This window comes from Sclerotinia sclerotiorum, genomic scaffold, assembly GCF_000146945.2.
Source record: "Sclerotinia sclerotiorum 1980 UF-70 scaffold_12 genomic scaffold, whole genome shotgun sequence".
Taxonomy (NCBI): domain Eukaryota; kingdom Fungi; phylum Ascomycota; class Leotiomycetes; order Helotiales; family Sclerotiniaceae; genus Sclerotinia; species Sclerotinia sclerotiorum.
In genome coordinates this window covers 165,974-193,279 of record NW_001820824.1, presented here as the reverse complement: position 1 = coordinate 193,279, position 27,306 = coordinate 165,974, and the positions used below count along the sequence as shown (strand labels likewise).

General features: G+C 42.8%; 12 protein-coding genes across 12 annotated transcripts; 5 read left to right on the top strand and 7 right to left on the bottom strand.

Annotated features, from left to right (window-relative positions):
- Positions 1–248: 248 nt before the first annotated feature.
- Positions 249–3,878, top strand: SS1G_08727 (hypothetical protein; the record flags this gene model as incomplete). The annotated part of the gene is made up of 1 exon (XM_001589913.1): positions 249–3,878. One exon carries the CDS (start codon positions 249–251, stop codon positions 3,876–3,878), a length of 3,630 nt encoding a protein of 1,209 aa, XP_001589963.1.
- Positions 3,879–4,423: 545 nt separating this feature from the next.
- On the bottom strand, positions 4,424–6,012 carry SS1G_08726 (predicted protein; the record flags this gene model as incomplete). The annotated part of the gene is made up of 2 exons (XM_001589912.1): positions 4,424–5,694; positions 5,745–6,012. 2 exons carry the CDS (start codon positions 6,010–6,012, stop codon positions 4,424–4,426), a joined length of 1,539 nt encoding a protein of 512 aa, XP_001589962.1.
- Positions 6,013–6,948: 936 nt separating this feature from the next.
- On the bottom strand, positions 6,949–7,644 carry SS1G_08725 (predicted protein; the record flags this gene model as incomplete). Its single annotated transcript, XM_001589911.1, has 1 exon — positions 6,949–7,644. The coding sequence occupies one exon, from the start codon at positions 7,642–7,644 to the stop codon at positions 6,949–6,951; it is 696 nt and encodes a 231-aa protein (XP_001589961.1).
- A 558-nt stretch (positions 7,645–8,202) lies between these two features.
- On the bottom strand, positions 8,203–8,572 carry SS1G_08724 (predicted protein; the record flags this gene model as incomplete). Its single annotated transcript, XM_001589910.1, has 2 exons — positions 8,203–8,388; positions 8,525–8,572. The coding sequence occupies 2 exons, from the start codon at positions 8,570–8,572 to the stop codon at positions 8,203–8,205; spliced, it is 234 nt and encodes a 77-aa protein (XP_001589960.1).
- Positions 8,573–10,165: 1,593 nt separating this feature from the next.
- SS1G_08723 (predicted protein) lies at positions 10,166–11,136 on the bottom strand (the record flags this gene model as incomplete). Its single annotated transcript, XM_001589909.1, has 2 exons — positions 10,166–11,019; positions 11,073–11,136. The coding sequence occupies 2 exons, from the start codon at positions 11,134–11,136 to the stop codon at positions 10,166–10,168; spliced, it is 918 nt and encodes a 305-aa protein (XP_001589959.1).
- A 744-nt stretch (positions 11,137–11,880) lies between these two features.
- SS1G_08722 (predicted protein) lies at positions 11,881–11,976 on the bottom strand (the record flags this gene model as incomplete). Its single annotated transcript, XM_001589908.1, has 1 exon — positions 11,881–11,976. One exon carries the CDS (start codon positions 11,974–11,976, stop codon positions 11,881–11,883), a length of 96 nt encoding a protein of 31 aa, XP_001589958.1.
- Positions 11,977–13,217: 1,241 nt separating this feature from the next.
- SS1G_08721 (predicted protein) lies at positions 13,218–13,524 on the top strand (the record flags this gene model as incomplete). Its single annotated transcript, XM_001589907.1, has 2 exons — positions 13,218–13,242; positions 13,307–13,524. 2 exons carry the CDS (start codon positions 13,218–13,220, stop codon positions 13,522–13,524), a joined length of 243 nt encoding a protein of 80 aa, XP_001589957.1.
- A 1,814-nt stretch (positions 13,525–15,338) lies between these two features.
- Positions 15,339–15,479, bottom strand: SS1G_08720 (predicted protein; the record flags this gene model as incomplete). The annotated part of the gene is made up of 1 exon (XM_001589906.1): positions 15,339–15,479. One exon carries the CDS (start codon positions 15,477–15,479, stop codon positions 15,339–15,341), a length of 141 nt encoding a protein of 46 aa, XP_001589956.1.
- Positions 15,480–17,038: 1,559 nt separating this feature from the next.
- Positions 17,039–17,423, top strand: SS1G_08719 (predicted protein; the record flags this gene model as incomplete). Its single annotated transcript, XM_001589905.1, has 3 exons — positions 17,039–17,056; positions 17,117–17,165; positions 17,323–17,423. The coding sequence occupies 3 exons, from the start codon at positions 17,039–17,041 to the stop codon at positions 17,421–17,423; spliced, it is 168 nt and encodes a 55-aa protein (XP_001589955.1).
- Positions 17,424–19,008: 1,585 nt separating this feature from the next.
- SS1G_08718 (predicted protein) lies at positions 19,009–20,056 on the bottom strand (the record flags this gene model as incomplete). Its single annotated transcript, XM_001589904.1, has 3 exons — positions 19,009–19,126; positions 19,554–19,575; positions 19,843–20,056. 3 exons carry the CDS (start codon positions 20,054–20,056, stop codon positions 19,009–19,011), a joined length of 354 nt encoding a protein of 117 aa, XP_001589954.1.
- A 2,144-nt stretch (positions 20,057–22,200) lies between these two features.
- SS1G_08717 (predicted protein) lies at positions 22,201–23,077 on the top strand (the record flags this gene model as incomplete). Its single annotated transcript, XM_001589903.1, has 3 exons — positions 22,201–22,250; positions 22,467–22,492; positions 22,815–23,077. The coding sequence occupies 3 exons, from the start codon at positions 22,201–22,203 to the stop codon at positions 23,075–23,077; spliced, it is 339 nt and encodes a 112-aa protein (XP_001589953.1).
- A 189-nt stretch (positions 23,078–23,266) lies between these two features.
- SS1G_08716 (hypothetical protein) lies at positions 23,267–27,068 on the top strand (the record flags this gene model as incomplete). Its single annotated transcript, XM_001589902.1, has 5 exons — positions 23,267–23,492; positions 23,599–23,985; positions 24,058–24,733; positions 24,783–25,775; positions 25,835–27,068. The coding sequence occupies 5 exons, from the start codon at positions 23,267–23,269 to the stop codon at positions 27,066–27,068; spliced, it is 3,516 nt and encodes a 1,171-aa protein (XP_001589952.1).
- Positions 27,069–27,306: the final 238 nt, after the last annotated feature.

Genomic DNA, 27,306 nt, shown 5'->3' with positions numbered 1-27,306 from the left:
AACTGTTATGTGCGATATATCTGCCTTGCTGCTTGCAGAAGATGACGACACTCGCAAAGTCACTCCAAGGCCTGAGTACAATAGAGTCGCCAGCTCAATCAGGGAATAGGCCGTTTAATGGAGGAACTTGGGGTGGAGGCTCGCCAGATGGGTCCTCAAGACGGAACTCTCAGCTTTCAGCTTCTCAACAAGATTCTAGATCTTCTTCTCCCGCGGGGGCCATTGATCGTAGCAACTATCGCATGTCAATGCCAGTCCTTCGATCCGCAGCGTCGGATTCTGGCACTTCTTCACCTCTAGGCCGTTCTGGTAGCCCTGCAAGCGGTCTTCGTTCCGACTCGCCACCAACCTTCGATAATATAATTGGGGAGAATTCGCTCACGCTGAAAAATTTACCATCTCGACTCGGCACTCCGAGTAACACAACGAACAGGGACAGTAGCAGAGATCGAGTTTCAATCGTAGGGTTTGGATCGGGGAGCACTAGTGAAAGATCAAGAAACAAAGGAAAAAGCCGCATTGGCATTGTCGTTGGGTCGATGTATATGTGTGCGGGACGGTGGAATGATGCATTACGCGAGCTGGTCGAAAGTGCCGCCATCGCAAAAGCAAATCTTGATCATCTGTGGCATGCAAAGGCTCTTGATAATATTCTTGTCAGTATGCTCATGCTTGCCTGGACTGGGCTGGACTTTCAAGTTCCGCCAATTTGTTATGTTTCCGCAGAAAAAGCACCGTCCTTAACTACTGTTTTGGAGCCAAGGAGTCCGGCAAGCAACCGTCTAGTTTCGTTACAAAACTTGGCAGTTCTGCTTCCAGAACTATTGGATAGAATTCTAAATCTCTATACCCGTGCCGCGAATAATAATGGGGAGGCTATGCCACAATACCCATTTTCCGAAACTGTCATTCGTTATGCAAAACTTTCTTCCGCTATACATACAGGTGGTGGCCACATAACTGATGAAGTTTTACAATTAATCGTGCTCGGAACTCCTTTTCAAAAAGCTCCGAATCTCGCGACGCCTCGTTTGAACATACAGCCTACTCGTGGAGAAATTCTGAAAACTATCCTAAGAGCATTTCCTGTATATTCATCCTCTGAAAATATTGTAGTCGTGGACCGCATAATAATACTGAGTGGCATAGCTTCAGTTCTTGGATCAATGGGATACCATAGAAAAAAGGCCATGGTAATTCGTGAATTGGTATCAGTATTGGTTCCAGCCCTTGTTCAAGCTCGCCTTAGAGGAGCAGCCGAGATGGGAGTTCATCCAGCAGCAGGATTAGCAGCTCTGAGTGCGAATGGGAACACTAACGGTGCTGGAGCTCTGGAACTTGGTGAAGGTGATATGGAGAATGGCGTAGACTCATTCCTCGCATTATTAGGTCAAACGTATGGAGTGGTAGCTTCTAGAGATATCACGGAAGACATATTTGATGATTCAGATGAAGCTACCATTCTGAGGATACTTGATAATGCTTCTATCCGCTCTTTCGGAAGTCAAGCCCTGAAAATGGAGATTTTAAGATCATGTATCAATCTTTCTGAAGCACTGCCGGACTTTCAAGGCGTCTTAAAGTTTACTGCGGATTTATTAAGAACTGCTGGCAGTGGTGTAGCTCCGGGACCACGGAGTGAGGATGCATCACCCAATATGAGTCGCGAGGAACAGATTCGACTGATGACTAACATTACTCGGACGCTTGGAGCTGCGAGGAATTTAGGAGTCAATGAGCTTACAGCAGAATATTGGGATGAATTTCTGGTTCGGGGAGTTGAGCTTGAACCTCTACCTCAGTCGAGAACCCCGATTCCTCACACTCGTGGAGAACTCCCTGATGGCGTTACCATTGCTACCGCCAGGGAGATAAATCCTTTTATATACAATCCTTTCTTACGCCCACTAAATGCTTCTATTGTTGATCACATCATGGTTGCTGGTGAGAGAGCTGTCTTTAAGGTTACTTTGCAGAATCCGTATGAGTTCGACGTGGAAATAGAAAGTATCAAGCTCGATTCTGATGGTGCGGGCTTTGAATCTGCCGCGCAGAAGACAGTTATTGGCCCTTATCGAACACAGATTCTCACTATACTAGGGACACCCAAAGACCCGGGGTCCTTGAAAATTACTGGTTGCATTGTTAAAGTAAGGGGATGCCGAGAACGGCGGTTCCCTATATTTCCGGATTCATGGTCACCACAAGGTGAAATTAAAATCAAGTCTATTGGAGTAGCAAAGATATTCGGTCAGAAGACTCGTCCTACAAGCTTTGGCTCAACGTCATCAAATGCAGTACCTTGGGGTGTCATACCTCCTCTACCAACCACTGTAGGCTTGAATGTCATAGACAAACAACCTATAGTTGCAATAAAATCTACCAATCTTTCACAATCTGCGTTGATGGTATTAGAAGGAGAACGCCAAAGTTTCTCTATCACACTAGAGAACCTTTCAAACGAGACACCCGTAGACTTACTTCTTTTCTCCTTTAAGGATTCAACTCAGGCGCCGCTGCAAACAGCCATGAGTAATCGGGAAGCATCACCAGCAGAGCTGTACGAATACGAATTAATTTTGGCACGGAAACAAGCACTTCGATACATACCAAAGCCTGATGAGAAGCCTTATATTGAACCTGGTGGAACAGCTACTTTTGAGATGGAAATATTGGGAAAGCCTGGTCTTACAAGTGCTACTATTCTGGTTGACTATGCTCATCTAGGCGTTCCTCAATTAGAGGTAGAAAATGGGTTTCATACTCGTCAAGTAAGTGTACCGCTTACAATCACTGTAAATGCCAGCATAGAGCTCGCTCGAATGGATGTTATGCCATTTACCGGAAGCTTGCCTGTATCTTTGTGGTCCAAAATCGATGGCACTGTCGCAACGAAAGATTTCACACCCCAAGATCATTGTTTACTAATTCTTGATCTTCGAAATGCGTGGCCGAGCAGTATCCATGTCTCGATAGATATTGAGAAAGGAGGTAAAATCGAAGAGGAAGTATTCCCAGGAAATACTTCTCGCATAATGTTCCCTATTCCTAGGATATATCTAGAAAACCCAACAGCCTCCATCCCAGCTCTTGATCCCTTACGACAACGACAATTTGTTGTAAGTGCAGGCCGAATATCGGCAGATTCAGAACGAGCTACTCGAGAATCGTTCTGGTACCGTGAAGAAATCCTGAAAATTCTTCAAGGAACCTGGGAGACACGCTCTGGTGTTCATCGTAAAGGCAATATAGAATTACGCGGTCTCCGTTTAAGTCAACGTGTCATCGACGTTATCAGAATTGAGGATGTTTCAATTGATATCTCCGTCAATGATAAACCAGGTCCTAAATACGACATCCACACCGATACATTTTCTTCAATCACAGTTCGCATTAGCAATCGATCTTCCAAACCTATTCATCCTCTTCTTCGTCTCCAGCCATCCATTCGTAACCATTCACTCACTCAAACTCTCGATCTATCCAAGAAATTCGTTTGGAATGGTGTGCTGCAACAAACCCTCCCACAAATTCCTGGAAATGAACAAATCGAAGTTCATCTCGGTATGACACCACTTTGTAGAGGAGAATTCGAACTTAGTGCCTCGATTGAAGAAGTGAGATTGGTTGAGCCGGTGAAAGAGGAATTGTCTATTAAAGAGGGTGCGAGGGTTAGAGCTGATACGAAAAATTTGATGGATACCATGTTAGGGGCGAAGGAGAGAAGGATTTGGCATTCTAGAGAACCTTGCTTGTTGGTTGTGACGGATGAGGAGGATGATAGTGATGAGGGTGAGGATGAGGATGGAGACGAAGATGGAGATGAACATGAAGATGGAGTTGTGGATAAAGCGGAAGAAGATATAACAGATGACTAGATATGATATGATATGATATGATTAGAAATGAATGGTTCGGAATATATGATGTAATTATGATGTATGGTGTATGGTTTTTAATGTATGTATTGTAAGTTCATTATCATCTTAAGATTGTATCAATCAATGAATGTGTAGATATTGATTTATTGTATGAAGTGCTGTATTCGAGTATTAAATGTTGTATTGTGAATTTTATATTGAGGATGGGAATGAGAGTGGATGGATGAATAAATAGATGAATAAACTTATAAGATTAGTTTATAATATATTTTATTTTATTCCACTTTTCATTTATTTTCAAATTTTAGTTTTTTTATTAAAATATTTAAGTATTTATTTATTTAGTTTATTAAAATATCAAAAAGGAAAAAAAGTTTTAATTATTATAATTTCTATTTCTATTTTTATTTTTAATTACTTATAAAACAACTATATACCACTACACTACAAATAATTATAAACATAAAGTACCTATCTAATACTCTAACGCAGACCTTCTACAAAGTCTCTATACCCATAATCTTCTAATCACAGACAACATTCTAAATAGATTCATGCAGTGTAACGCTCCCCTGACTTCTAAGACCTCCCCTTGTCGGTTCTTCCGGTTCTTTAAAATTTCTCTCTACCAACTTCTTTATTTTCTTCATCATATTCTGATATTTTTCCGCCGGTACATAATCAACCGGAGGAACGAAATCAGCAAAACCATATCGAAAATCGAGTCTCCTCACATTCTTCAACTGTTTGAATGGTTTGAACATATTGGCATCCATGAATAATTCTGTAGCTCGAATATTAGCGTCGAGATCTGCTTTGTCTTGTTTAAGATCTAGTGCCTCGACTGCTTCTTCATTGTCTTCGTCAATTGATTCGTCATCTAGTCTGCTGTCGGCTGCAATTTCGACGAGTAGGTTGACGGTGAGTTTATTGATGACTTGAGATTTGGATATAAGCTTGACAAAGTCTTTGACGAAGGTCAGGGTTCCTAAATAGCTGCGGAATTTTTTCTCATTTTCAGAATCTAGTTTAGAGTTGTCGATATCGAAAAAGAATTGAATGCCCTCGGTATGTTCATCTTCCAATGCACAATCGAAGAGAACCTTTTGAAATTTGGCGAATATATGAGGCTCCATCCAACCGCCCAAGTCTTCTTGATCGTATTGTATGGTACCACCGGGTAATCTTTTCGCCACAGCCGTGAGGGGATTGTGTCTCCATGGAGTAAATCCATATATGCTTCCCCACCTTAGACTTTTATTTGATAGAAAGAATAGATCGTTAGAGTTGACGACAACTGTGCCTTCGGTGAACAATAGTGAAGAGGCTTCTTCATGAATCTGTTTGTTAACACGAAAAATTTCAGGGTACATGCGATATTCATCGAAGTCGGTGTGCGCAGAGTCCGTTTCCCACTTTTCTTGTCCATTTGCTATTCTCCGAGCTATTCCTCCATCTTCTAAATCCAAAATTTCCATAGGGTCGTCTGGAGGAGTTGCCTGGTTGGCTTCAATAAGAATCGACTCTGCTTCGGGATTTGAAGGAAACTCTGGATCAATATCGATAGATCCATCATCTTCATCTGGTTCCACCATTGACCACAATAAAGATCCCAGTCCGTCTATACCACCAGGTACATCACTTTCTATCTCCATATCTGAATTATCGCCATCGAATGAAATTGTATCTTCGTCGGTCCAATCGTCTGATGAGCTGTCGTCATCTTGATGCCAATCACCTTTCGGTTGTCCTGGTTCGATGCTAATAAAACCTGAAGGAAGAAGTAGGTATCGATATATCTCTAATCGAATTTCTATATTTGTGTTAGCAGATGCATGAAGAATTGATGGGCTGAAATATTACCTGGCGCTATAGATAGAAGTTTAGATGGAATATCTGGTGCGGGAAAGGCTGCAGGATGGTCTGCATAAGGATGAGGTTTTGGCAGCAGAGCATTTTCCTTTTCGCTAGCACTTTCTTTTTTGAACTCTTTAATAAGATTATCGAATTCATCTAATTGAGCTCTAGAAGCGTCGCCACTTGCCACAACCCTCATTAAATCTTTTACATGACTATCTGTTTTCGCTCTCTCCTCCATAAGTTGAGCAGCATCGGGGCCGTAAAGGGACATTTCCGCGTATAAAAGGAGTGTTGTTGTACAAACTTTGGATCATGAAGATGGAAATGATTCGAGATTATTTTATGACCTCAATAAAATTCAAAATTCTAGACTGTGGTGGGTTATCTAAAAACTAACCGAATCTGGTAAAGCGTTAATTGGGCTATTTTAGATAACAAGCTAGAAATGATGGGGAAAGGGATGAGAAGACATATGGAAACCATGACACGGTATACAGACACTGTATACATCCCAATATGCCACCACGCCGGTACTCTTGTAATGAATTTCTTGTAGGATTTGCTGGTTAATGGAATTGAGATTTCCAGCCTTTCCAGCCTTTCCACCCTTTCCAGCATATCAGCTCACCAAGATACCGGCACCCAGACCATAGAGCTACAAACATTGATAGGGAATGAAAACTCTCATCCTCATCCCCTCCATCGAGTTCATAGACCCAAGTCTGAGCTCTTATATACTGTGATTCTGTATATATTCTTGTCATGTCTAACCTTTATAACACAACCTATATTTATCGGACCATAGAGGGGAGATGAAAAAAGGTATATTCACATGAATATCCTATCATCTATTTCGTCCTGATCCTTTTATTGCCTCTTAGCCTTCCAGAGTTTCCATTGAAATCAACCATGACTCTCTCTACTTGGAGAATAGGTGAATGCGGGATCTTAAACGTGGACCCTTGATTTCGAGGATGACTTTTGCAGAATGGTGTTGATCTACCAAGAAGACAAATCTGGTGCATGTCAGATATGGTAAATGTTAGAGATATGCCTCTGAATGTGACATACAAGCATAAGAAAAAGTATAGAGTAAAACCACAAACAGAACATAAACCATAAATCATCCACGCCATATCTCAAAAAACCCCATCTATTAACACCATCAACATAAAAAAAAAACCTCAAGTCAAACACCCCAATCCATTCAATCATCCACCGTCTCTATCTCAACCTCCATCCAACCCTCCCCCTCCTCCACCTCATCATCCTCCGACCAACCCCCCCCCTCCACAACCGCAAACTCCTCCCCGGAATCCGCATGCACAATCCTCACCCTCGGACAATCCCAAAGCGGCGCCCTCCTCCTCATCTCCCTAATCTCCCTCACCAATCCCCTGAAATAATGTCCCCTCAATTGCCACGTCCCAGCATCCTGACCCAAACCCACCAATTCCACCTCCTTTAACCCCCTCATCTCCTCCAACCTCTTCAAATTATAATGTCCAAAATACGCCGTATCTTCGATTTGTAAATGTAATTTTTGGATTCCATTTAGTTCTTTCCCGGATAGGTATGCTATTACTCCATCGGCGAGACTAATGGTGTCTCTGTCAAAGTTTACGTAGATGTAACTTGGAGAGTGCTCGGTGCGGAAATGTGCATGATAGTGTGTCAGTGCTTCGGCGCGTGTTTCGTGATTAGTGTGTAGGAGGGATGGAATAGGTGTCGTTGTAGTGTAGGTTTCTAAGTACCGTTTTCGACCTATTTTCATAACGGGTCTTTTGCCGTCGATTTTGACGCTGCGCGGTTCGTTGAGGAGGATGTTGTATATCTTGAGGCGGAGTTCATAGGGGAGAGAAGGGAAGTGGTGGAATTGAGTGAGGGGAGCTGGTGTTGCCATGTTGAATTGGATTTTGGGAATTCGTATTTAGTGTCATATAAGTTGTAGGTAAATTTCCTCAAGGTTTATATTGTTGTTTTTTAACATATAAATGTTTCTTATAGTAATAAGTTGGAGTATATCTAAGAGGCCGTTAATCCTCCCACGAGTGGACGTTGGCTTTTGGTCGTTGCCTGTACATAGCACGTTCGGCAAAATATCATGCATGCCATGCTACACCACTTTGGAAGTGAGCTTGAGCTAGGTAAAGTAAATAAATAGCTCCTTGTTTTAATTAATCAATCGTCATGAATATTGATCATTTTAACATATGCAAACATTCGAATGCGAGGTTCATTTGTTAGTAGCAGATGTACCTTCCATGAAAACCTACATTCACAATTTAGGCGGTATTGATAGTGAGAGAATACCGGGCTTTTACCGCTATAGTTTTGGACTTCGGCCTGTCATAGCTCTAACCAACACACCAATATATAGCATTCCCTCACTCTAGGATTCCATCACCTTGTTTTATTTTCTTCTTTTTTTAATTCATAAAATACATACCATCCTTTCTCTTCATATCAAGCACAGCTCAAAGGTGATGTTTTTGAAGTAACCATAACATCCATAGCCGAATGCTTGCTCAGGGCCAAAGATTTTCTGGCATCTGACAGTCACAAAGGTCTTGAACCCCGGGTCACGGCATGCTGCATACGGAGATTTCATCAAGAGCGCAGGTTTCACAGGGAATTCATTGTAGGGCTGTTTTCCAGTATTAGTCGCATGTGCTTGCCGGGTATGCATCTCATCCCGCGTGGGTTGTAAACTTAGAACCAGTTATAGGGTGGAAAGCGAGTGGGAAATGTCAAAGAATATTGAAGTTACAAGGTAATCTTACATTTGTCTGAGTATTTTTGCTAAGTCGCAATATGTCCTTGAAGTCCATCATTCGGTTAGTCATACAGTTTCAACATTCACGAATGATGTGTGGTAACGGAAAAGGCTTCATAATCCAATTTATTTCTTATATTTATCCTAATATCTATCTCGACCTGCAAGCCTGGTGAACACAAAGTTGTATGGTCACCATACCAAGGTTTTTATATCCCCAAAGGTCAGTATTTCGAAATAGAAGGCCTTTCGAATTTCGGTCGTGACCTCCTCATGCAGTCTCTGGTTTAAAGTAAGTGATGATGTAAATGAATGTAGATTCAGCCCGAATCTGTCACTTTGCATCACAACTTAGAATTCGCACGTCGATGGTCAATCCCTTAGCTATAATTCGAGCGTTGAGACGGCAGTATCCGAAGCTATTGTGTTCGAATTTCAAAGGTGTTTATTCAACGCGTGCGTCGAATATCGACCAGCCGAAAAGCCTGATCAAAAGGTAAATGGCAAGATCATGTCCAACATATAGTTAGGCCAGGATTAAAGCAATGAGTGTCTTGCCTAGTATTGCTCTTGGTGCAACTTTGAATATGCCAATCGAGTTTCCAGCAGTGTCTTTGTGATGAAGCTAACACGGCAATGATGATGACACAGCAACGAGGATGACCGATCTCTGTCCAGATAATTGAGAAAGAACCCTAGATGACCGAGCAGTAGTGAGTCCGCCAATATAACCGAGTTATTCTTGGTTTCCTTAGCCACGTAATAAACATCAATGCTGGAAGTCAAAACCCGGTCGTCTTAGTGCATCTTCCTTGCAGACAGACCATAAAACGAGTGAGCAATAGAGATATTTGGCGGCGATTCAATAAAAGCCATGTGGTTCTCTTGAAGAAAAAATGATGTCTTCGACGGGTTATGATGGGGTGTGTAAGTTGCGTTTTGTTGGCAATTCTTAGACGCAGTCTCGTTTCTTCCATTGCCGCTGCTGTATATCCTTCAGCTGCTCCAGAATTGTTCACCATTATCAACCTTCTCTAATCGCTACTCCACTCCATGATGGCCTTGAACGAAACGATGATACCCTTGTATCTGGATCTTCAGGTAAAGCCGAATTCGCCATAGTGTTGATACCACCAACATTGTGAATGCCATAATACCGGCAGCAGCTCTACCATGCCTGAAATTGGTATTTGCAGATAGAGGCTTGTGTCTCTCCACTTTCCTTTAGAAAGGACACTCTTAACTGACCCATTTTGCCTGGGTCCTCGCGAAAGTGCCGTCCCGTGAAACTCGAGCTCGACATAGCCTATGGACAATGGACAATGACTTAATGCCGGCACGTTTAATCATCTAGTTAAAGAGATGAGCCTGCGCCTAGTCATCAGGTGTGTGATGGACACAGCCTAACCAAATGGTCTGCGCCTGTTGCTGGAACGACAGCTAGAATAGTGTTGTTGTTAACTTCAGCGTCTGCAGCCCGTTTAAGAATGGCAATGCCAGGTTTGGGCCAAGGTGTGCGAGGCCGCTGACTGAAGGAATATCCACTTGAGAAGTAGGCGCAAAACTAGCTCGATCGAAGAAGGGCTTTTGGTGGATATCGATGGTAACTTGGAAATTATTGCGCATTGCTTAAAACTGTTTAATGCAATCAAGTAGTCAAGTATGAAATATCTGGCACCTTCTCCTTCGAGGCCCAAGCTTGTTTCCAGACTTTCTGCATCCATGCCACATGCGACGATGGCCAAAATTTGAGAATGAGCTGGGGCTTGAAGACTACGCATTTTATAAATACTCTCTCCAACTCTGGTAAATGCTGGAAGATATTCGGCTGGTCATGCGACTTAAAATTAAAGATGGGCAAATAACCAGGTTTCGACGCCACAAGCGTAATTTCCTTTACTGCGCTCAAGCGACCTGGGTTCTTCTCCTCAAATCTTCTCATACTTTCTATATAACTCTCACGATCCCAAAGGTAAATGTTTAACTGAAAGTGGTCGTAATTTGCGCGGAAACTGATTTCGTTGAAAACACCCGGAGCGTGGTTGGGTGCCTTGTCAACACCCCAAAACCGAAGAGTTTCCTGCCGTGCTTCATGATTGATATAGAAGGTTACAGACGGCTTTAAAAGTTCGATTTGTGATGAGTCACGAGTTTGGTAGTGTTGATTTGAAGTAGATATCGTCCGGGGATGTGGGAACATGTGATGGAAGATTTCGAGGCGAATCTCAGTGGGAAGGCGGATAAAATAATGAAACATAGTGGTAATTGGCTGGGCTCTGGCTTTTCTCTTTTGGTTTTTGATGCTCTTCGCTCCCTGGCACACATCTGGATAGAGAGGAAAGGATTGTTCAATCCCTAGCAATTTTGATTTTGATCTCGTAATGCGAGTATTATAGGAAATAGAGCGGAGGGCTCTTCTTTTACTCCCACTCTCAAATAGAAACATGTCTCTATTGTCAATCTGAGGTGGACGCATGATGGCGTGATGATTTTCAGGTTGGTCTTCAACTATGTTAGCGCTGATGCGGCCGCCATCTTGAATGGGTGATACGCACTTGACATGTTTGAGTTTAATGTAATCTCATCTTGTGGTGGTTTGGGCTTGTGCTCGCTCTCCATGATTTAGAAGTAATGACGATGCAATATTGATCTGCAAGTTTGTTAACCCTGATGCTTACATCCCCCAGAGGAGAATCGGGGTGTCCAAAACTTCGGACTGCAATCAGCAATAAAGAGCTTTGGGATTCTTGAAATCAGTTGGGACATTCAAATCATCCGACACATCCCGAATCAATTGGAGTATTGAGTTTAATTGAACACCCAAAAATTAAAAGCTGATAATTACTCTGCTGGTCCAGATTATCGAGTCCTTGTGGGAAATACATACTTGATATAATGAGGTTTTATGATGGATATCGGCCAGTTTCTCAAGGTGGGAAGATGTAATGTGCAGGAAATTGGAAGAGATTGTTTGGGTAAAGAATTGAAAACCAGCGAGACTTTCAAATGATGTCTTGCCTATGTTAGCTTCTATGGTTCGAAGCTACCGACACCCGAAGGTTTTAGTCTGAGGACTGTCCTCATCATGATTGGTATAAAAGAGAAAGAATTACTTACAAACAAGAAAACACGCCGTTATTGTGCTGACAAATATCGATTTGTCGATTGATCCAATTGATTGATTTCCCATGACTGGGAAACGGCGCTAACACCTCGTCTCCCTCAAAACACCGAACCAAGTTCATCACTAGGTAACACTCGGAGTGTTCACTGGCCAACATTTTTAGACTGTCCAATTGTAGATATGATATTCGGCATACTTCTTGATCTTGAGCTTTGCAAGCTTGCTTTGCTCAGCGACTATTAAGCATAAGTGTAGTCGGGTTCGTACTCCTCGACAATAAAATTACATTGATCTTTGGCAGTCGTAACTTTTTCAATAGCAATATGGGCTTCCATATCCTCAGCTTCACGTTTTCGATGTCTCCCTGATTATTTGCTGGGGCTTTTTTGGCAGCAAATGGTGCTTTGGTGCGACACGTTGAATGGTACTATATTGTTGGTGTGAAGAGGGTTGTCTGATTATTGGAGCTACGATTCCTGATTATTTGGACCCAGAACCATCCTACTTTCCATATTGAGCCTAAAATCTTCTCAAAATATCTTCAATTATTCTTTGCGGCTTTAGCTTACTTAGCAAAAACCTGTGCCCCGCATGGGGAGATGTCCTTCCTTCTAGTTGCGCTGATCTTCAGAACCACTTACCTGTTTCGCAGCAATCTAGCTCCGGTGTGGCAAGACACATATTCCAACTTCTTGTGCACATCAGAGGAAAGGTCTCCATGTTGAATCAGATATTTCTTGTACAGCACCTCGTCTTAGGTTAATGCGGTGGCTCAGGTTGTTCTGTTGCGATGATGAAAAGGAGTCATGATTGTTTCCTTACCTGAAGTTTTCAAGGTTTGAGCCTTTATCTCCATTCCCGACCCAGTCAGTTACAACTGCCGGCAGCTCTCTCTTCTTCGTCCTTTTAAACTGGGCTGATAAAACCTTCTATTTGTCCTTAATCCTTCACTTTTCATTTGTTCACTAGAAACATTTGTTATTGCGGGTAGCACCACGATCAAAATACCAGCCAAATATCATCAAGTTATTAGTGATGAAAGGTTTAATGATGTCTGTACTTGTCGACGATTTACGGACAGCTTTGATTCATTTTTGTTTGTTTCCTAGTGTCACAACAAGAACATAAATCAAGGCAATACAGCAGTCCAAGGTATGGCCTACTTAGCTGTTGTTCTCTGCTCCACAGTATTCCCTTTACCCAAAGCTCGAATGGTCATTTCACTTCAATATGGTGACACAAGTGAGCTTCACCTTCAATTGCTTCACGGTTGTCTCTGGATTTTTGCACGAAATTGTCAAGTTGTGCTTGAAGGGATGAAGATGGAAGATTTTTCAATGCTCTATATAAGATTTCTGCCCATTAGTACACTTTTGGAGGCTGAGCACAGAACAAGCTTGTTGAGATACGCCGGGAAAACGTTTGAATAAACTTCAGATATTTGTCTTGATCAAAACATGTTTGGTAATTATCTATCCTGCTTCAGAATGCAAAAACAATGCGGACAAACGAGCTCTACTCAAGGCAAACGCGAAAGTACATCCCTGATATGAGCAAAAGTGCCTAGCATACAATCATGGAATTTGCCAAACTTCTAACTAGTACGAGCAAAACACGGATACTTCCTCAATCGGGCAAAGAATATTGGGGAACTGCTGGTGAAAGTATCCGTCACCGCCGGTAAACTTTCAATGGATCTCGTCAAAGGGTTGAAAGCACCGAGAAAGGCTCGTTTGCTCCTGTTTTTTATGCACCCGCTGGATAGTAGTAGCACTTGTAGAAAGGTCTTCCGCTGCAGTTTTTTTGAAAGTGCCTGCTTGGCAGGTCCAACCTCTTTCAAAGCGAACTCTGGTGATGAGCCATCGGTCATGAGGATCAGTTGACACCGTCGTAAATTTGTAAAGCGGGTTGTAAGATCAACGTTATTGTATTAAACTGGTAAGGAAGGAATGCTTCTACGTATGAATGGCGTATCTTTACTCTAGGCGGTGCAGTGCCGCCTCGTTCTCCACGCCACGCATGGCGAAACATAAAAGGTAGTGATTACCAAGCTCGTGTTTTGGCCCAAGGAATGCCCAAAAGCTTGTGGCACTTGAGCAGTGGTCCTTTAGATGAAAATGATCGAAGCGATCGAAAAGTCCCGTATTACTTCTTTGCACGTCTGAAAGCAATTGGGAGCTTCTGCTAACAGTTCCGTCAAGCCAAGGCACAAATCCAACAGAACATATTCCATTCAAACATTTTAATTTCTTCTCCCATCACCAATCGGCGCATCGCGCTCTGTCCTAACAAATCGCATTCTGGTAGACACAAATATACCTACATTCGAAGACTTCCATTGATGGAGTTCACAGCTCGAATCTTCGCTAGAAGCTATCAGGAACAACATGTGGTCGCGGCCCCGGCGTCATTGAAGTCTCATTGCAATTCCACAATTCAGCATGAACTTCTGTGTGAAAACTGACACGAACGCGCCATTCAGTTGACATCTCATCCTCAAAGGTTGATTATTAGCATGCAAGCTGCGTGCTCTGCAACATGTTACTCGATCAATAAATGAAGGAGCTTGAGAACTCTGTCAAACACTTGTCGTCGGAGAAGTGGAAGTATAAAAAATCACCCGTTTTTGTCCACTTCACAAACCTTACTTGATTCAAGAGGATCTTGATACCCATCTATGGCAACCTGCATCCTCCCTTAATTAGAGGCATCATTTGTTGAGTCGCACTCCCGCTCTAGGAAGAGTTTCACTGGCTCTTTTTTACCTATCCGCAAATGAGCCTTCCAATAAGCAAAGGTTCGGACTTCCATCACAATTATAAATCTGTTATGCTCACAAATCTTAGGTTCTTGCATGACGAGTCTCCCAGTCAATCTGTCAGCATCCTAAACTCGTAAATATATCAAACACCGAGACACCGACCACTACGGCTGATAGCTGATTGCCGGCCTGTACCACCTTTCGATCGGAAATTCGGTTGGATCCACACACGGCGGACACCCCCATTTTCAGAGCCTCGCTTGCAAAACAATTTCTTCATCAGGAACTGAAACTCTATCCCCAATTTCATCACAAAACTGAGGCACCTGCATGATGGCTCCATTTGGCCCTGGTAATAAACAAAGCTAGCCGTGCATACCGACATCAGCTCCACACCCGCGTGAAAAGTTTCAAACAACGTTTCTTGGTACCGAGAGCTCGCCCCATATCTTAATCTTGTGCCTGGACAAAGTCAAAGAGCAGACCCATCTTCCAGACTCAATTTGTGTGTGGGGTTGCTAGTATGAGCAGAATGTGCAGGAGACTAAGACTGTTTGTAACGACACATGCAAGAGCTATTCAATTAAGACTTAGCAGCACATGTTTTCGCATATCGAGGCCAAGATGGGGATATCAACATTTTATTTAGGCAAAATTGCAGGTGCAAATAATAGATCATCAGCTCATCTGGCGGAATTAGCCGGGATCGACGTGACCGAGTTGGATAATTTGAGGATTTATTGATGAGGTGAACCAGAGGGACAATAACTCTATCTACCCATTTAAGAAGTGCATTGCGTAAAACGCTTCTCCGTCCACTGTTTCAAGTGGGGAATTGTGAATATGAGACCCCATATCTTGGTCTCTCATGGATACAGCATCACAATCTGGACCCCATTTAACCTTGGCTCTCTAAAACCAACGACGATCGTGTTATCACAATCCTACCGCTGGATGCGACGTGATGATCAGATAGAGGACAGCGACATTATACCGATGTCCTGAGACTTGGCTGGTCCATGAGTAGTCGTCACGATTATACGCAACACGAAGGTAACTGCCGCAAAGGTTGTTCATGATGGTCGGTAGTTGTGTGATGACACAAATCCACGATTGTCTCAGATGATACGGTACTTTTGGGATGCCGAGCCGCTTCTTGCTTTGAGGAATGCGCCCTTGGTGACACTCAGTGATTGTATCAATCCAAAGTCCGACGACAGAGTTCGTCGTGGTTGAGAAATTTCAAAACCCCCCTATCTTCAGCCAGGTAAGCCCCAAATAATGAGAACAATTATGATAAAGGGGCTACAGTAAGGGATATAAAGATCGACGTTCAGTTTCTATCCCATGACAGACGTTTCGATGAACCTGATCGCGAGACCCGTTTGATATAGCGTTTTGCCCTTACCTTCGGGGCAAGATGGAGACAGAGCGGTAGTCTTGTAAACTGAGACATACCAGTCGATTTTATGTCATCCAGATCAACGGAGTTCGTTGACAGCATCTAGGGGTAAACACAGGCAGGCACTTCAGTCTCAGTTTATACCAACCAAGGAGTTAAATGAAGACAGGATCGCCATCATAAGTGATAACCTACCGGTGCCAAAAAAGCAAAAGAAAACTGATCAAATACCGTGCGCTCAATGCACGGCACCTGTCACCTGTCATTAATACACCACCGGCAATGGAAACTAAAAAGCAAAAGAAAGCCAACTTGGGTTTGATTATCTCTTATATAATTTGGTGTTTCTATCTTGTTTTACCAATGGGATGGTCAGATTATCCAAACTTGCCGATGGGTAATGGCTCCCTCCCACGACGTCAGGGCGGAGCTGTCATTACCAAACATACGGTTCCTGCCACTGTCCCGAATCTGATAGTTTTAAAGAGCTCAATCTAGTATTTGGCCTCTGCAAGTTGCACTGACATCTAAATATCTAATCTTGTGTAAAATCCAGCTTCAGAAAATATCCGAAGACAATTATATTACCTGTGAGTCCACATCCATCCGACATTTTACGGTAATGCTGGTATCGCATTCCCGGTGAGAGTTTAAGTACAAATAGTAGGTATGTAGGTAGGTAGGTACATACATTATAAAGATTGGTCACATCTCGATAAACGGCATGAAAATAAGAAAAATTTAGTACACATCTAGGCAGCTCGGAGAACATATCAATATTGCTTGGTATCTAAAATCTTGTAAGAATTATATAATTGAAGAACCCTACCAAAAAGAGCCCAAACCTCGGGTATATTGCATGAATGAATGTTGCGTATAAAAGGCCCGGATACAAGTAGGTTATCTAGGGCTGAAAATTACGTCTTTCCTTACCTCTGCAAACTGTATGTACGTATATACGTCCTAGCATTCGCAGAAATGCTCGGGATTCGGATGGTTTTTGAGTATTTACTGTCTGGTGTGTGTAGGTAGGCAGAAGCTAGCAGGTACATACACATACGACGCATCCAATGCGAAGTGTCAATCATTCATTCATTTTTATGCCTGTACTGCTGAGAATATAAAATATCGAGCTTGATAATCAAGAGCAGGAAAATATAGTAGGAGATATTATTATTGGTTATCTGTTCCTTGAGAAGCTGAAACTTCTTTACTCTGAGGGAGGCGTACATACATGCCTGTGTATGCCTGTGTATGTATGCAACAGGGAACTGGACTGGACTGGTAAGCTATGCACAAAATATGTATGTAGGTGTGTGATCAGTGGGAGACCCTGTTCATGTGTGGCGTTTCTAGCGCATGTGTGTGGGAAGGTTGGAGGGGCAGATTGGGGAAGCGGTGGTGCGTTTTAGTTGTTCTTGGAGATGGATGGATACTCCGCATGTAGGTACTTATCAGATAACTAAGTTACTGCAGTTACAATATCTATATCTATATCTATCAAACAATTATCAAAAGCCCATAGGAGCTCAGAGGGAGCTCAGGGCACCAGTCCAGTTGAAACTAATCGGTTGAACCCCGGCCTTGTAACTTGGCTTAATCGGAGGATTGTAGCTTGATTTTGGCGCGGACTAGTAATCCGGGTGTTACATTATTGCAATAATACTCGTAGTGAAAACGGCCTGGTTTAGCTTGAAGGAACATTAGGATCTCTACTACTGTATTGCATATGGTAGGACTCGTAGGAGTGAGAACATTTTGACTTTTCACGATTCTTAATACGCAATACAGTTTTGCTAGTGATCCTTGCTAGTGGCTTGTTTGTAAGTCAGAGCGTACTTTGTATGCGCAAGATTGAGACTTTTAACAATAGTGTGCATTGATAATCGATAAATATACTTGGAATCGAAAGGTATATCTACCGTATATATTATTGTCCATGCCGATTAAACTTATTTCGTATATTATTGTGCTGAAAAATCTCCAGACAAGAAGATCCTAGTTTTGCGGGGTGAATGGCGAGCGCCGGGACGGGAAGTTTGTCTGATGCAGTCGAATTCAAGGTATCATATATATTATTTGCTGAAAGCCGTACAAATCATGTGACATATTAAGCATGAAGACCGATATTAAAAGATGAGATATCTAGGCAGTTGGGCTGGAGCTTATGTTGATTCGTTTATAAATCGACAACGCCGACAATTAGTTTTGGTTTTCATAATGGTCGAGATCATTTTTAGTTGGTTAAGCGTTCAAATCTAGAAGACGGACAGAGAATTAGATGCTTGAAGGGTTAGTTGGAAGACCTTGAATTGTCTTTTCTGCTTTAGCATGCTTGTTAGTGAGCCCACGGACTCGCATGGCCGTGAATCTACCACTGATCTAGCAGGCAAAGGGCACTGACAGAACCTCATAGGGCAGGAACTAATCAGCAGTCCTGATGTAAACATCGGTCCCATTTCCATATAGTCTTGAAAAACGCTGAATATAAGGTTAATAATCGGGGGCTAAATTAGTCCCAGCGGGGTTTACAACCATGAATGCATTGATGCACAGAAGATGAATAACACTGAGATTTCCAAGTAGTACGACGATAGCGCAAAGTCTAGGTTAGATTGATGTTGACGGAAAACAAAGTGGTGATTTCAGATATTTGGATAGATTTCCTTGGATTACTTTTGTAAGTCGCCTCTTGAGTGCACACGATTCATATGACAGAATGACCATAAATATTTGCATTGATATCATAAAGATTACAAGTGACTGACCGAGAACCCGTAACGGGAATAGGAAGCACATAAATAGATCCCGGCGGCATTCCTGTAGAGTTAGATCAACCATAAAAACTGAGTTACCTTGGCATGACGGGATCGATATACTTCGTGGCGAAGTATACATTACAACTTAGAATCCGATATGGATTATAGAGTTTAATTGCATTGCGACTGATCTTTGTTTGTCCCGCGGTGCCGGAGAACTTCATGCCATACCAATCCTAATTCAAGAAACGCTAATTGAACTAAAATATCTCCACAAATGATCACCTATTAATATATCTATGAGCACGAAAGTAACCAGAGACCAGACCATGCTTGCTTAGCATGCGAGAAACTCGTGGCCATCTATATGAACATCCAAGACGTAAGGAATTGAGCATCGTCAAAGATGTCTGGTTCTTTAGGACATGCTTGGAGCAGGTTACTTTTAGGCAAAAGATCGATGCGAAAGCATCATTGAAGTGGTTGCATAATGTTTCAAGGTGAGGTTTGCGAAGGATTCCTTGTATGACTGCCAGTTTGCTCGTAACTTGTCAGGTGCTTTCCTGTTCGGGATGATAATATACTCAAAGGGTAGCATTGGAGTGTATTGTCTGCGCGATAGTGGATTAAAAATTAGTATGATGATGTTTTTGCAGTAAATCCTGATTCACCTGCTAATTAAAGTTCTTACATGTCAGGTTTTGATACCTAATGATTAACGACTTATTATGGATGTCCTTTTTATATATATATGAGAATACTACTGTGCGAGTTGCAGTCATCCGTTACGGCGGCGCAGCAATGTGGAAGCTGACATCAGATAGAAATGTGGGAGTGCTTCGGATAACATCAAGCCACAATGTTTAACACATCTGATATACTCCGTACGGATTAGATGAGATGATAAGCGTGGAGTCGCTCACAAGTTGTGTATTTCGAGCTTTGTACATGCGGCGTAAGTGACGATTGTCAGCAAATCAGTATACATACGAAGTACCCAAGTCCGTATCATCTTGACATTGTAAGCATACTGCAAAATTGTAAAAACGCGGGTGTAGCGCTACAGAAGTCATAACTGAGAACTTTTAGAACTTGAGAAGGATGGGACATTTTAGCTGCCGACGTTACTTGCCGTAAGTATATCACATATTTGCGGGTGTACCTGTAAATACAGAACGGAGGTACCGCACAAGTATTTCAATCCTGTAGAATCCTCCTTGGAAGCTAGTAGATTGAGATTAGATAGATCGATTGTGTAACGTTCCATCCAAAATCAAACGGATTTCATTCCCAGTAGAGGTTTGGGGTAACAAGACAGAATTCTGATAGGCATCAAAATTCGAAAGCTCTGACCATAATTCGAAGGTTTCTAGAAGACATCTGAGCAAAATCTCTGCGGAAAATATCGTGAATCTATTGGTTGTGGCTTCCTTAGCAGGTTGCCTAGGACTTTTGGTGTAAGGCGTACACGGCATATACGGCATATACGCCATGTATCCTTACAGATTATCAAAATATTCTTGTCCTTCCGAATTCCAAAGTCCACCAAAATAAATGACATCTGTTCCTGATTTTTCTTTTTGTGGCGGCGACATTCCCGTAGCTTCGACGATCGAAAGTGGATATGGGGATGAGACATTCGATATAAACCTCGTGGGAAACACGATGTTTAGAGGAAAGAATAGGAGTAGGGAGGACCCAAAAATTCCAATTTTGTCTCTAATTACTCTTGCTTAGTTACGCATGTAGCAGAAGTCGATCTGTTTCTGATAGGGCAGATCGTTATATTAACTTATTCCATATGTCGTCTTGTGGGGATGAACTCTTTGGAGTATTTCCATATTGGGGACTGTTAATAAGAATCTTAGCACCGGACCACCGGTTTGAACATGTGAAGAATGGGTCCTGATCAATATTATTACATTACAGATGATAGAATGGAATAGTGCAGGATAGTGCGTAATTATCAATCTATTTCCAATTTTCTGGAACATATTCTCAGCTGCTCGGAAGCCAAGGACCTAAAAGCTTCCGTATCAGAATCATTTCTTTCGCTGTTCATGGAAAGGAAGAAATTGACAGATTACTTTTTCTTCCTACTAGAACGAAGTGTTTGATAGGATGGGGGGTTTTCCAACAGTCATTCTCCTGTCAACATAAAACGCGAAGAAAAAGTGCAAGTGTCATATAACCATATTTTTCAGCCATCAAATGCCTGTAAGAAGAAATGATCGGATTTTTTTCACTAGCTGCTTACACGCAAGAGTTCTTGTCTTGTGCTGTGCACCCTGTAATCATTCTGCATGCATGATGGAAAAAGAAGTCTAGCGAGCCTTTTAGCATAACCAGGAACATCCGAGAGAAACAGGCGGATAACGGGCGCGGTCTAGGGATTCTAGTGTCTAGACTATGATGCAAACTTTGATTGGTACGATGCTTTGAATATGCAATTAAGAAGTGCAGAAAGCTGAGATGGTAATAAACATTCTTTTATCGTGATGTGTTACTAGAGACTGGGGTTTGGTGGGGGTAGATGATTGAGGATAGGTCTATGAGGGGGCCGAGTAAGATGGTAATTGCAACCAAGAGATTTATGTCCAGTACTTTGTAGAACATAACTGTACCAGCCCAAAATCTGCAAGTTTAACCTACTGCATACTGCAAGAAGTTGCCTCTATGCAGGTTGTCCTTTTCTGGTAAAATTTCCGGCGTTCGTCTTATAGTATGATAATATAGGACCCTTTGGCCTACGGAGTAGATTAGACACGCAGCCATTGGTATAGCCTAAAGCCGCATTTTCTGTTCTACTTCCCTATGTCTCGGCTTGTGTCAACGAAAGTAGAAATACACCTCGAAAAGTAAAAACTTATCCTGTCAAATTATTGAGGTGTCAAAATGTCTATGACTGGTTTCGGCACATTGAATATGAAGCTCAAAGATTTCTAATCTTCAAATTAATGGCGTGTTCTAATTAAATTCCACCGTCTAGCCCTGGTGACCCCTTCATTTTGGTGTGGGACTTATCGGCTGATAAAAAGTACTAAGCTAACTACAGTAGAATCTCGCTATACCAGACCTAAAAATTCAATGATCAATTCTAATATAGTATGAATTCTAGTATATCAAGAATCAAATCGTAAGATATCAACGAAATAAATAGCTAGTTTCAAGTTTAAGTTCTAAGATTTCAGTATTAGTTATATGAAGTTTTAATAATCAATTATAAAATGGATCTAAATAAAGAATATGTAGTATTTTCTTTATAATTCTTATATTAGAATCATAGATTTATTCTATCTAGTTAAAAGTGACGATATTTCAGAAAGACATCTGGTATACACGGATTTCCAACGTCGTTATCTCCGATGTGACGAGGTCCTACTATGCGGAAACTAGTCAAGTTACCTCCTTCATGTTAATACTTGTCGAGTTAATCTTGAAGCTCTTTTCTAACTTCTTGATTTAATGCAAACAGTCGCATACATTCAATTTCATGTTTTCTCCGGGGCTGAAGAAGCTTGCTCAATATCCGAGGTCGTTTTATATCCAGAGCTATAAGCATATCATATGAAAGTTATTACCTGAAGTTACTGCCATGAATGATTTCTGTACCTCGCACTAACAAAAAGTAACAACCATGCACTTTCCACTATCCAAAAAAATCACCGAATCTTCACCAGCCAGCCCGTCCACTGCACCAATCCCATCATGCCCCTGCTGAAGCCAACTCCGAAATCCTAGAAATCACTTAGTCCTGTAGGTATCCTGGACAGTGTTCATCGTTTACGTACCCATCCATACCCATGCATTCGAGCTGTTGGGGATGGATGGGCAAGTGGAGTTCCGGCTTATGTTCAATTTTTTCTTCTATACACAGTTATACTTACTACCTTAACTGCCTAGACATGGTGCTTCCATCACCTACTACTGTAAGTGGACGGCGCATTTGGCTTTTCTAGTCTCACTGTCGGTCAAGTTTTTCTCTTTACTCATTACCTGCTGTCACTCAAACCTCCATTATATTTCACTAGGCTCCGAATGAAGTCAACTACCCCGTAGTACGCAATTCGCACAAATTTATGATTCGCAAGTTCGCAGATCGCCCCTCCTTTTGATAATTCGCAAGCTCCCAGACGCCTGGTCGAATGACTTAATTTTGCATTGAATAACCTATTGGCCTGGCTACTCAGCTCGTCTCTTCATTACTGCAGCCCATTAACCAAACACGGGATCTAAAACTACATCGGATAGTGCCCATCCTGCCTAGGATCCTCTTCGATTATTCTGACCTAAGCCGTGAACCATCAGCACACTGGAAGTGGAAAGCGTGCTCACAAAACTCCCACAAAACTCCCACTGCGTCACACCTCTGGATTACTATTAACTCCTCCGGTAGTCCTGTCCTTCGCCGGGCTCACGTTCCCATACCCAAATTTAGAGTCCCTCGAGAAAAGATTGACATTCTCACAGCGCATATTCGCAGCATCGCCACCCCAACTCTTTCTTGGTCCTGACTTACAGGATTTGATCGAATTTTCACTCTCACAAGCCAGCATTACATGTGCTGGAAAAGATTGCACGCTGTTCGTAAATCTTAATTCTACTGGATACTTATTAGCAGCGGAAAATATCAAAAATAAAGCGGGCAGGCAAGGTTATATTTAAACAGAGCTTCGAAATAAGACCCTCTGGAACAGTGGTTCATGTCGAAAAGGTTCCTGGGACATCGTACCCCTTCCACTTCCGACACTGGTAGGAATCCCACTAGCTTTAGCCGCAAAGAAGAGGAGGAACAAAAAGACCAGGTTTCAAGGTTGTATGAGCTTGGACTGCTCAGCGACTCGGATAAGAGATCAAGGAGGCGAGAGAAAGACAAGGTCAAGGGTCCATTTGGTGGAGCTTGCGTTGCAGGATCCCGTTCCAAAAAGGGTACGCAGTAGCCATTCTCCAAATTGCCATTACTCCACCCCTCCGCTCATACTAATGCACGAAAATTACCTTCACATTGACTGACTTAATATTTGTTCTTCATCAGACAATCGCAAAATTTTAGAATTCTTTCCTGAGAACTCCAATACGTCGTTTTCCTCGGCCTCATTTCTAGCCAGCAAGGCAAATCGTGATCTCAAACAGCGAGCCGGTGGTGGAATGACAGGAATGTTGGACACGGATAGAACTCGCAACAGGAGGGAGAGGACGTTTGTTGGAAGTGAATGTTCTGTGTGTGAAGAACCATTGGAACACACACTCCGCGGTGAACGAATACTACAGTTTTCATGTGGCCATGTTTCACATGAGGCATGTTTCTACGAGTACATCAAGGAGAGTGAAGCTCAATATTGCCCAACTTGCAATGCGCCATTAGGTCTAGATACGAGTCGAGGAGGCAATGTTCTTGACATTGGTAAGACTTTCAAAAATGGTTCGTTCTCCCCGAATATAAAGCTGATTCCTGCTGTTCCTTCAGAGAAGCTAAGTAGTATTGTGCGATCAGTTTCGGCCAGCGATCAGTCCGCGAGATCCACCCCCACACCCTCGAATTGGGAATCCCAAACTGTACGGCCGCCCAGCCGCGAATCTAATGCTCGAACTACAAGAACAAGAGCGAATAGCCAGGACACTCATCCTAGGGAAAATAGCAGAGATAATGGTAGCAACAGAGATAGCAGGGAAAGTAGAGAGCGCATGGAACGATATCCGCCACCGTCAAGAACTTCACATCAAAGGAATGATAGCGGGAATGCTCCATCATCTGTTGGTTATCCAGAGACCGCAATCAGTGGTCCACCCCGCCGCCATGACTACGACGTGCAAGCAATGGAGTCAAATATTATGAGTCCTCGAGCGAGTGTCACGAGAAATCCCATACCGGCTCCAGTCGTTAGCATCCGTTCTGAGTTTCCAACCCTAAATAGGTCGAGACAACAGCAAACTTTGACTTGTCTTATCACAATTGAAGTACCGGACAATAAGTGGCGACCCGACCCAGATGACATTCGAAGCGCTCCTCCACTACCCAACATCCGCCCCGAAGACACCTATGCCAGGCCTCCCTCTCCTGCCCAAAGTGCACCACGGTTCTATCCTTACGAATCTCCCGAGGTCTTGGACGAAATTACAGAGGGATTGCGAAACCGCGTTGAGAATTGGCACGGTCTTGATTTCAACAGGTATATTCATAATCTTTACATTCAAAATGGAAACACTAATGAGAAGCAGATTCGGAAAATTGCGACTGTACGGAACTATTCGAGTTGGGAAAGACAAACAATCTTGGCAGGAACTGGAATGTTTCTTGTTTGCGGAAATGCTTATTTGCGTGAAAGAAAAGAAAGTTTCATCGTCACAACCTTGGGATGAGTCTAATGGGGTTCGAAAAAGCACTCGATGCACTCTCAAAGGTTCAATATTAATCAAGAAGCATTTGAATGAAGTGACCGAATCTGGATCTGGTAATTCTCTTGGACAAACAGAAAAGATCACCGCAACTAACTTACGGCCTAATGAAGATAATAATATATTGACCTTGAGCCTTTCCGTGGCGGAGCTCCCATCCTTCCATCTCAAATTCGACAACCGCAATCAACTTAAGTTATGGCAACAGGCCTTATTAGATCTGAACGCAATTGAAGGATCTCCAGCACGAAGTCCAGATTACGATTTCTCCGAGCCTGAAGAAGAAGAGTGGAATCGCGATTCCACAGGGCCACAGCGAGTATCGGTTAATTCGTCGGGTTATGGAGGTAGATCTGCCACCACTGTGCCGACAGAGTACACTGTGGCTCCCAGAGGCTTACGACTACCTGCCCCAATCCACGTTCCAGTCGATATTGTTGTTGTAATCCCAATCTCATCTTCAATGCAAGGTGTGAAGATTAGTCTTGTAAGAGATGCGCTTAAATTCATGGTTTCTAATCTTGGAGATCGTGATCGCATGGGTTTGGTAACCTTTGGTTCTAGTGGTGGTGCGGCACCACTTGTAGGAATGACAAGTAAGACTTGGAATGGATGGCAGCAAATCCTGGCTTCTATTAGACCAGTTGGTCAAAAGAGTCATCGAGTAGATGTTGTCGAGGGCGCGAATGTTGCAATGGATCTTCTCATGCAACGAAGGTCAAACAACCCAATCGCTACAATTCTTCTGATAAGCGACTCCTCTACATCTGATGCGGAGAGCGTAGATTTTGTGGTATCGAGAGCTGAGGCAGCAAAGTAAGTTTTTTTTTACCTTTCTAACCTGGAAAAATCACAGCTAACCATGTTCCCCTTAGGATTGCTGTTCACTCCTTCGGACTAGGCATGACCCATAAACCAGACACCATGATAGAATTATCAACGCGAACGAAGGCTTCCTACACATATGTCAAAGACTGGATGATGTTGCGAGAATGTCTTGCAGGTTGTCTCGGATCCCTTCAAACAATGTCACATCAAAATGTGAAATTAAAACTTCGACTTCCTGAAGGATCGCCAGCTAAATTTGTCAAGATTAGCGGAGCTCTACAGATCACTAAACGTGCAACAGGTAAAGACGCCGAGGCTTCTTTGGGAGACCTCAGATTTGGTGATAAGAGGGATATTCTAGTACAGCTAGTTATTGCTCCAGATAATGCTTCTCAGGAACAACTAGCGCAAGACCCATGGGACTCTATAGTTTCTGGTCTTGAGGCACTTGGTGGCCCAATTGATCAAGAAGACCAACGAGTTATGTCAGTAGAGGAGGTTCCTTTGATTCAAGCAGATTTAACCTGGGGCGATATCCTCCGAGATGGAACACTTACTCATTTGCCCCGCCCTTCACTGTTAGCAATAACTATGCTTCCTGCTTCGACAAATCAAAAGAAGCATACTACCTGGAATAGCGCTCCACCCATTCCGCCACATCCAAGCGTCGTCCAACGCCGTATGGAACTTCTCACATCCGATATGCTTACACGAGCTCTCACCTTGGTTTCTCGTGGTCAACATGATCGTGCACAACACCTTTTGAGCGAGACACGTTCTATCTTGAAAGGTCTAGGAAAAGGTGGTCTACCTCCAATTCCACCACCACCTTCGAAATCACCAAATAATCTCTCATCCCGCACTGGTTCTTCGTCCCCCACAAGCCGCACTCCCGAGCGACGCCGCACCCCTTCACCAACATCTGCTACTACGATTAGCTCAAACCACACCCTTGGTCCCATCCCTCGACACCAGTCAAACGACGCGCTCTCGGCAGTTGCTACAGCACCTGGTATTGATCCGAACACTGTTTCAGCTCTCGATGCTGAGTTGGAGGCAAGTTTAGAATGGATCAATCACCCTGCTGTATTTGGCAGGGACAACAGGAAAGCAGTACTTCAGGCTATTGGTGTTATCAGCAGTCAGCGAGGATATACCTTCCGAACGCCAGTCGAAAGCCTATGGGCAGGTCGGGTCAGTGGTATCAAGAGAATGACTGAGAGAAGTCGGGAGTGGAGAGAGGAAGGGGGTGGTGAGGTTGGGATCACAGAAGAGAGCTAACTTCTTTTGCGGTTCACCTTCACAGCCTTTACACCTTTTATCGAGGCGATACTTCACAGTCGATTAATGACTGTATTTTAGCATCTCTCTGCCTCATAGATGGGCTTTTCATTTTCAATTGTACAATATTTTCAGCGCAGGAGCAGCGCATTTGAGCACGGTGGAATCATTTCTGGATAATACACACATACCCCTTTTGTTGTCAATGGATATTGTTTTATTTTTATTTTCATTTACT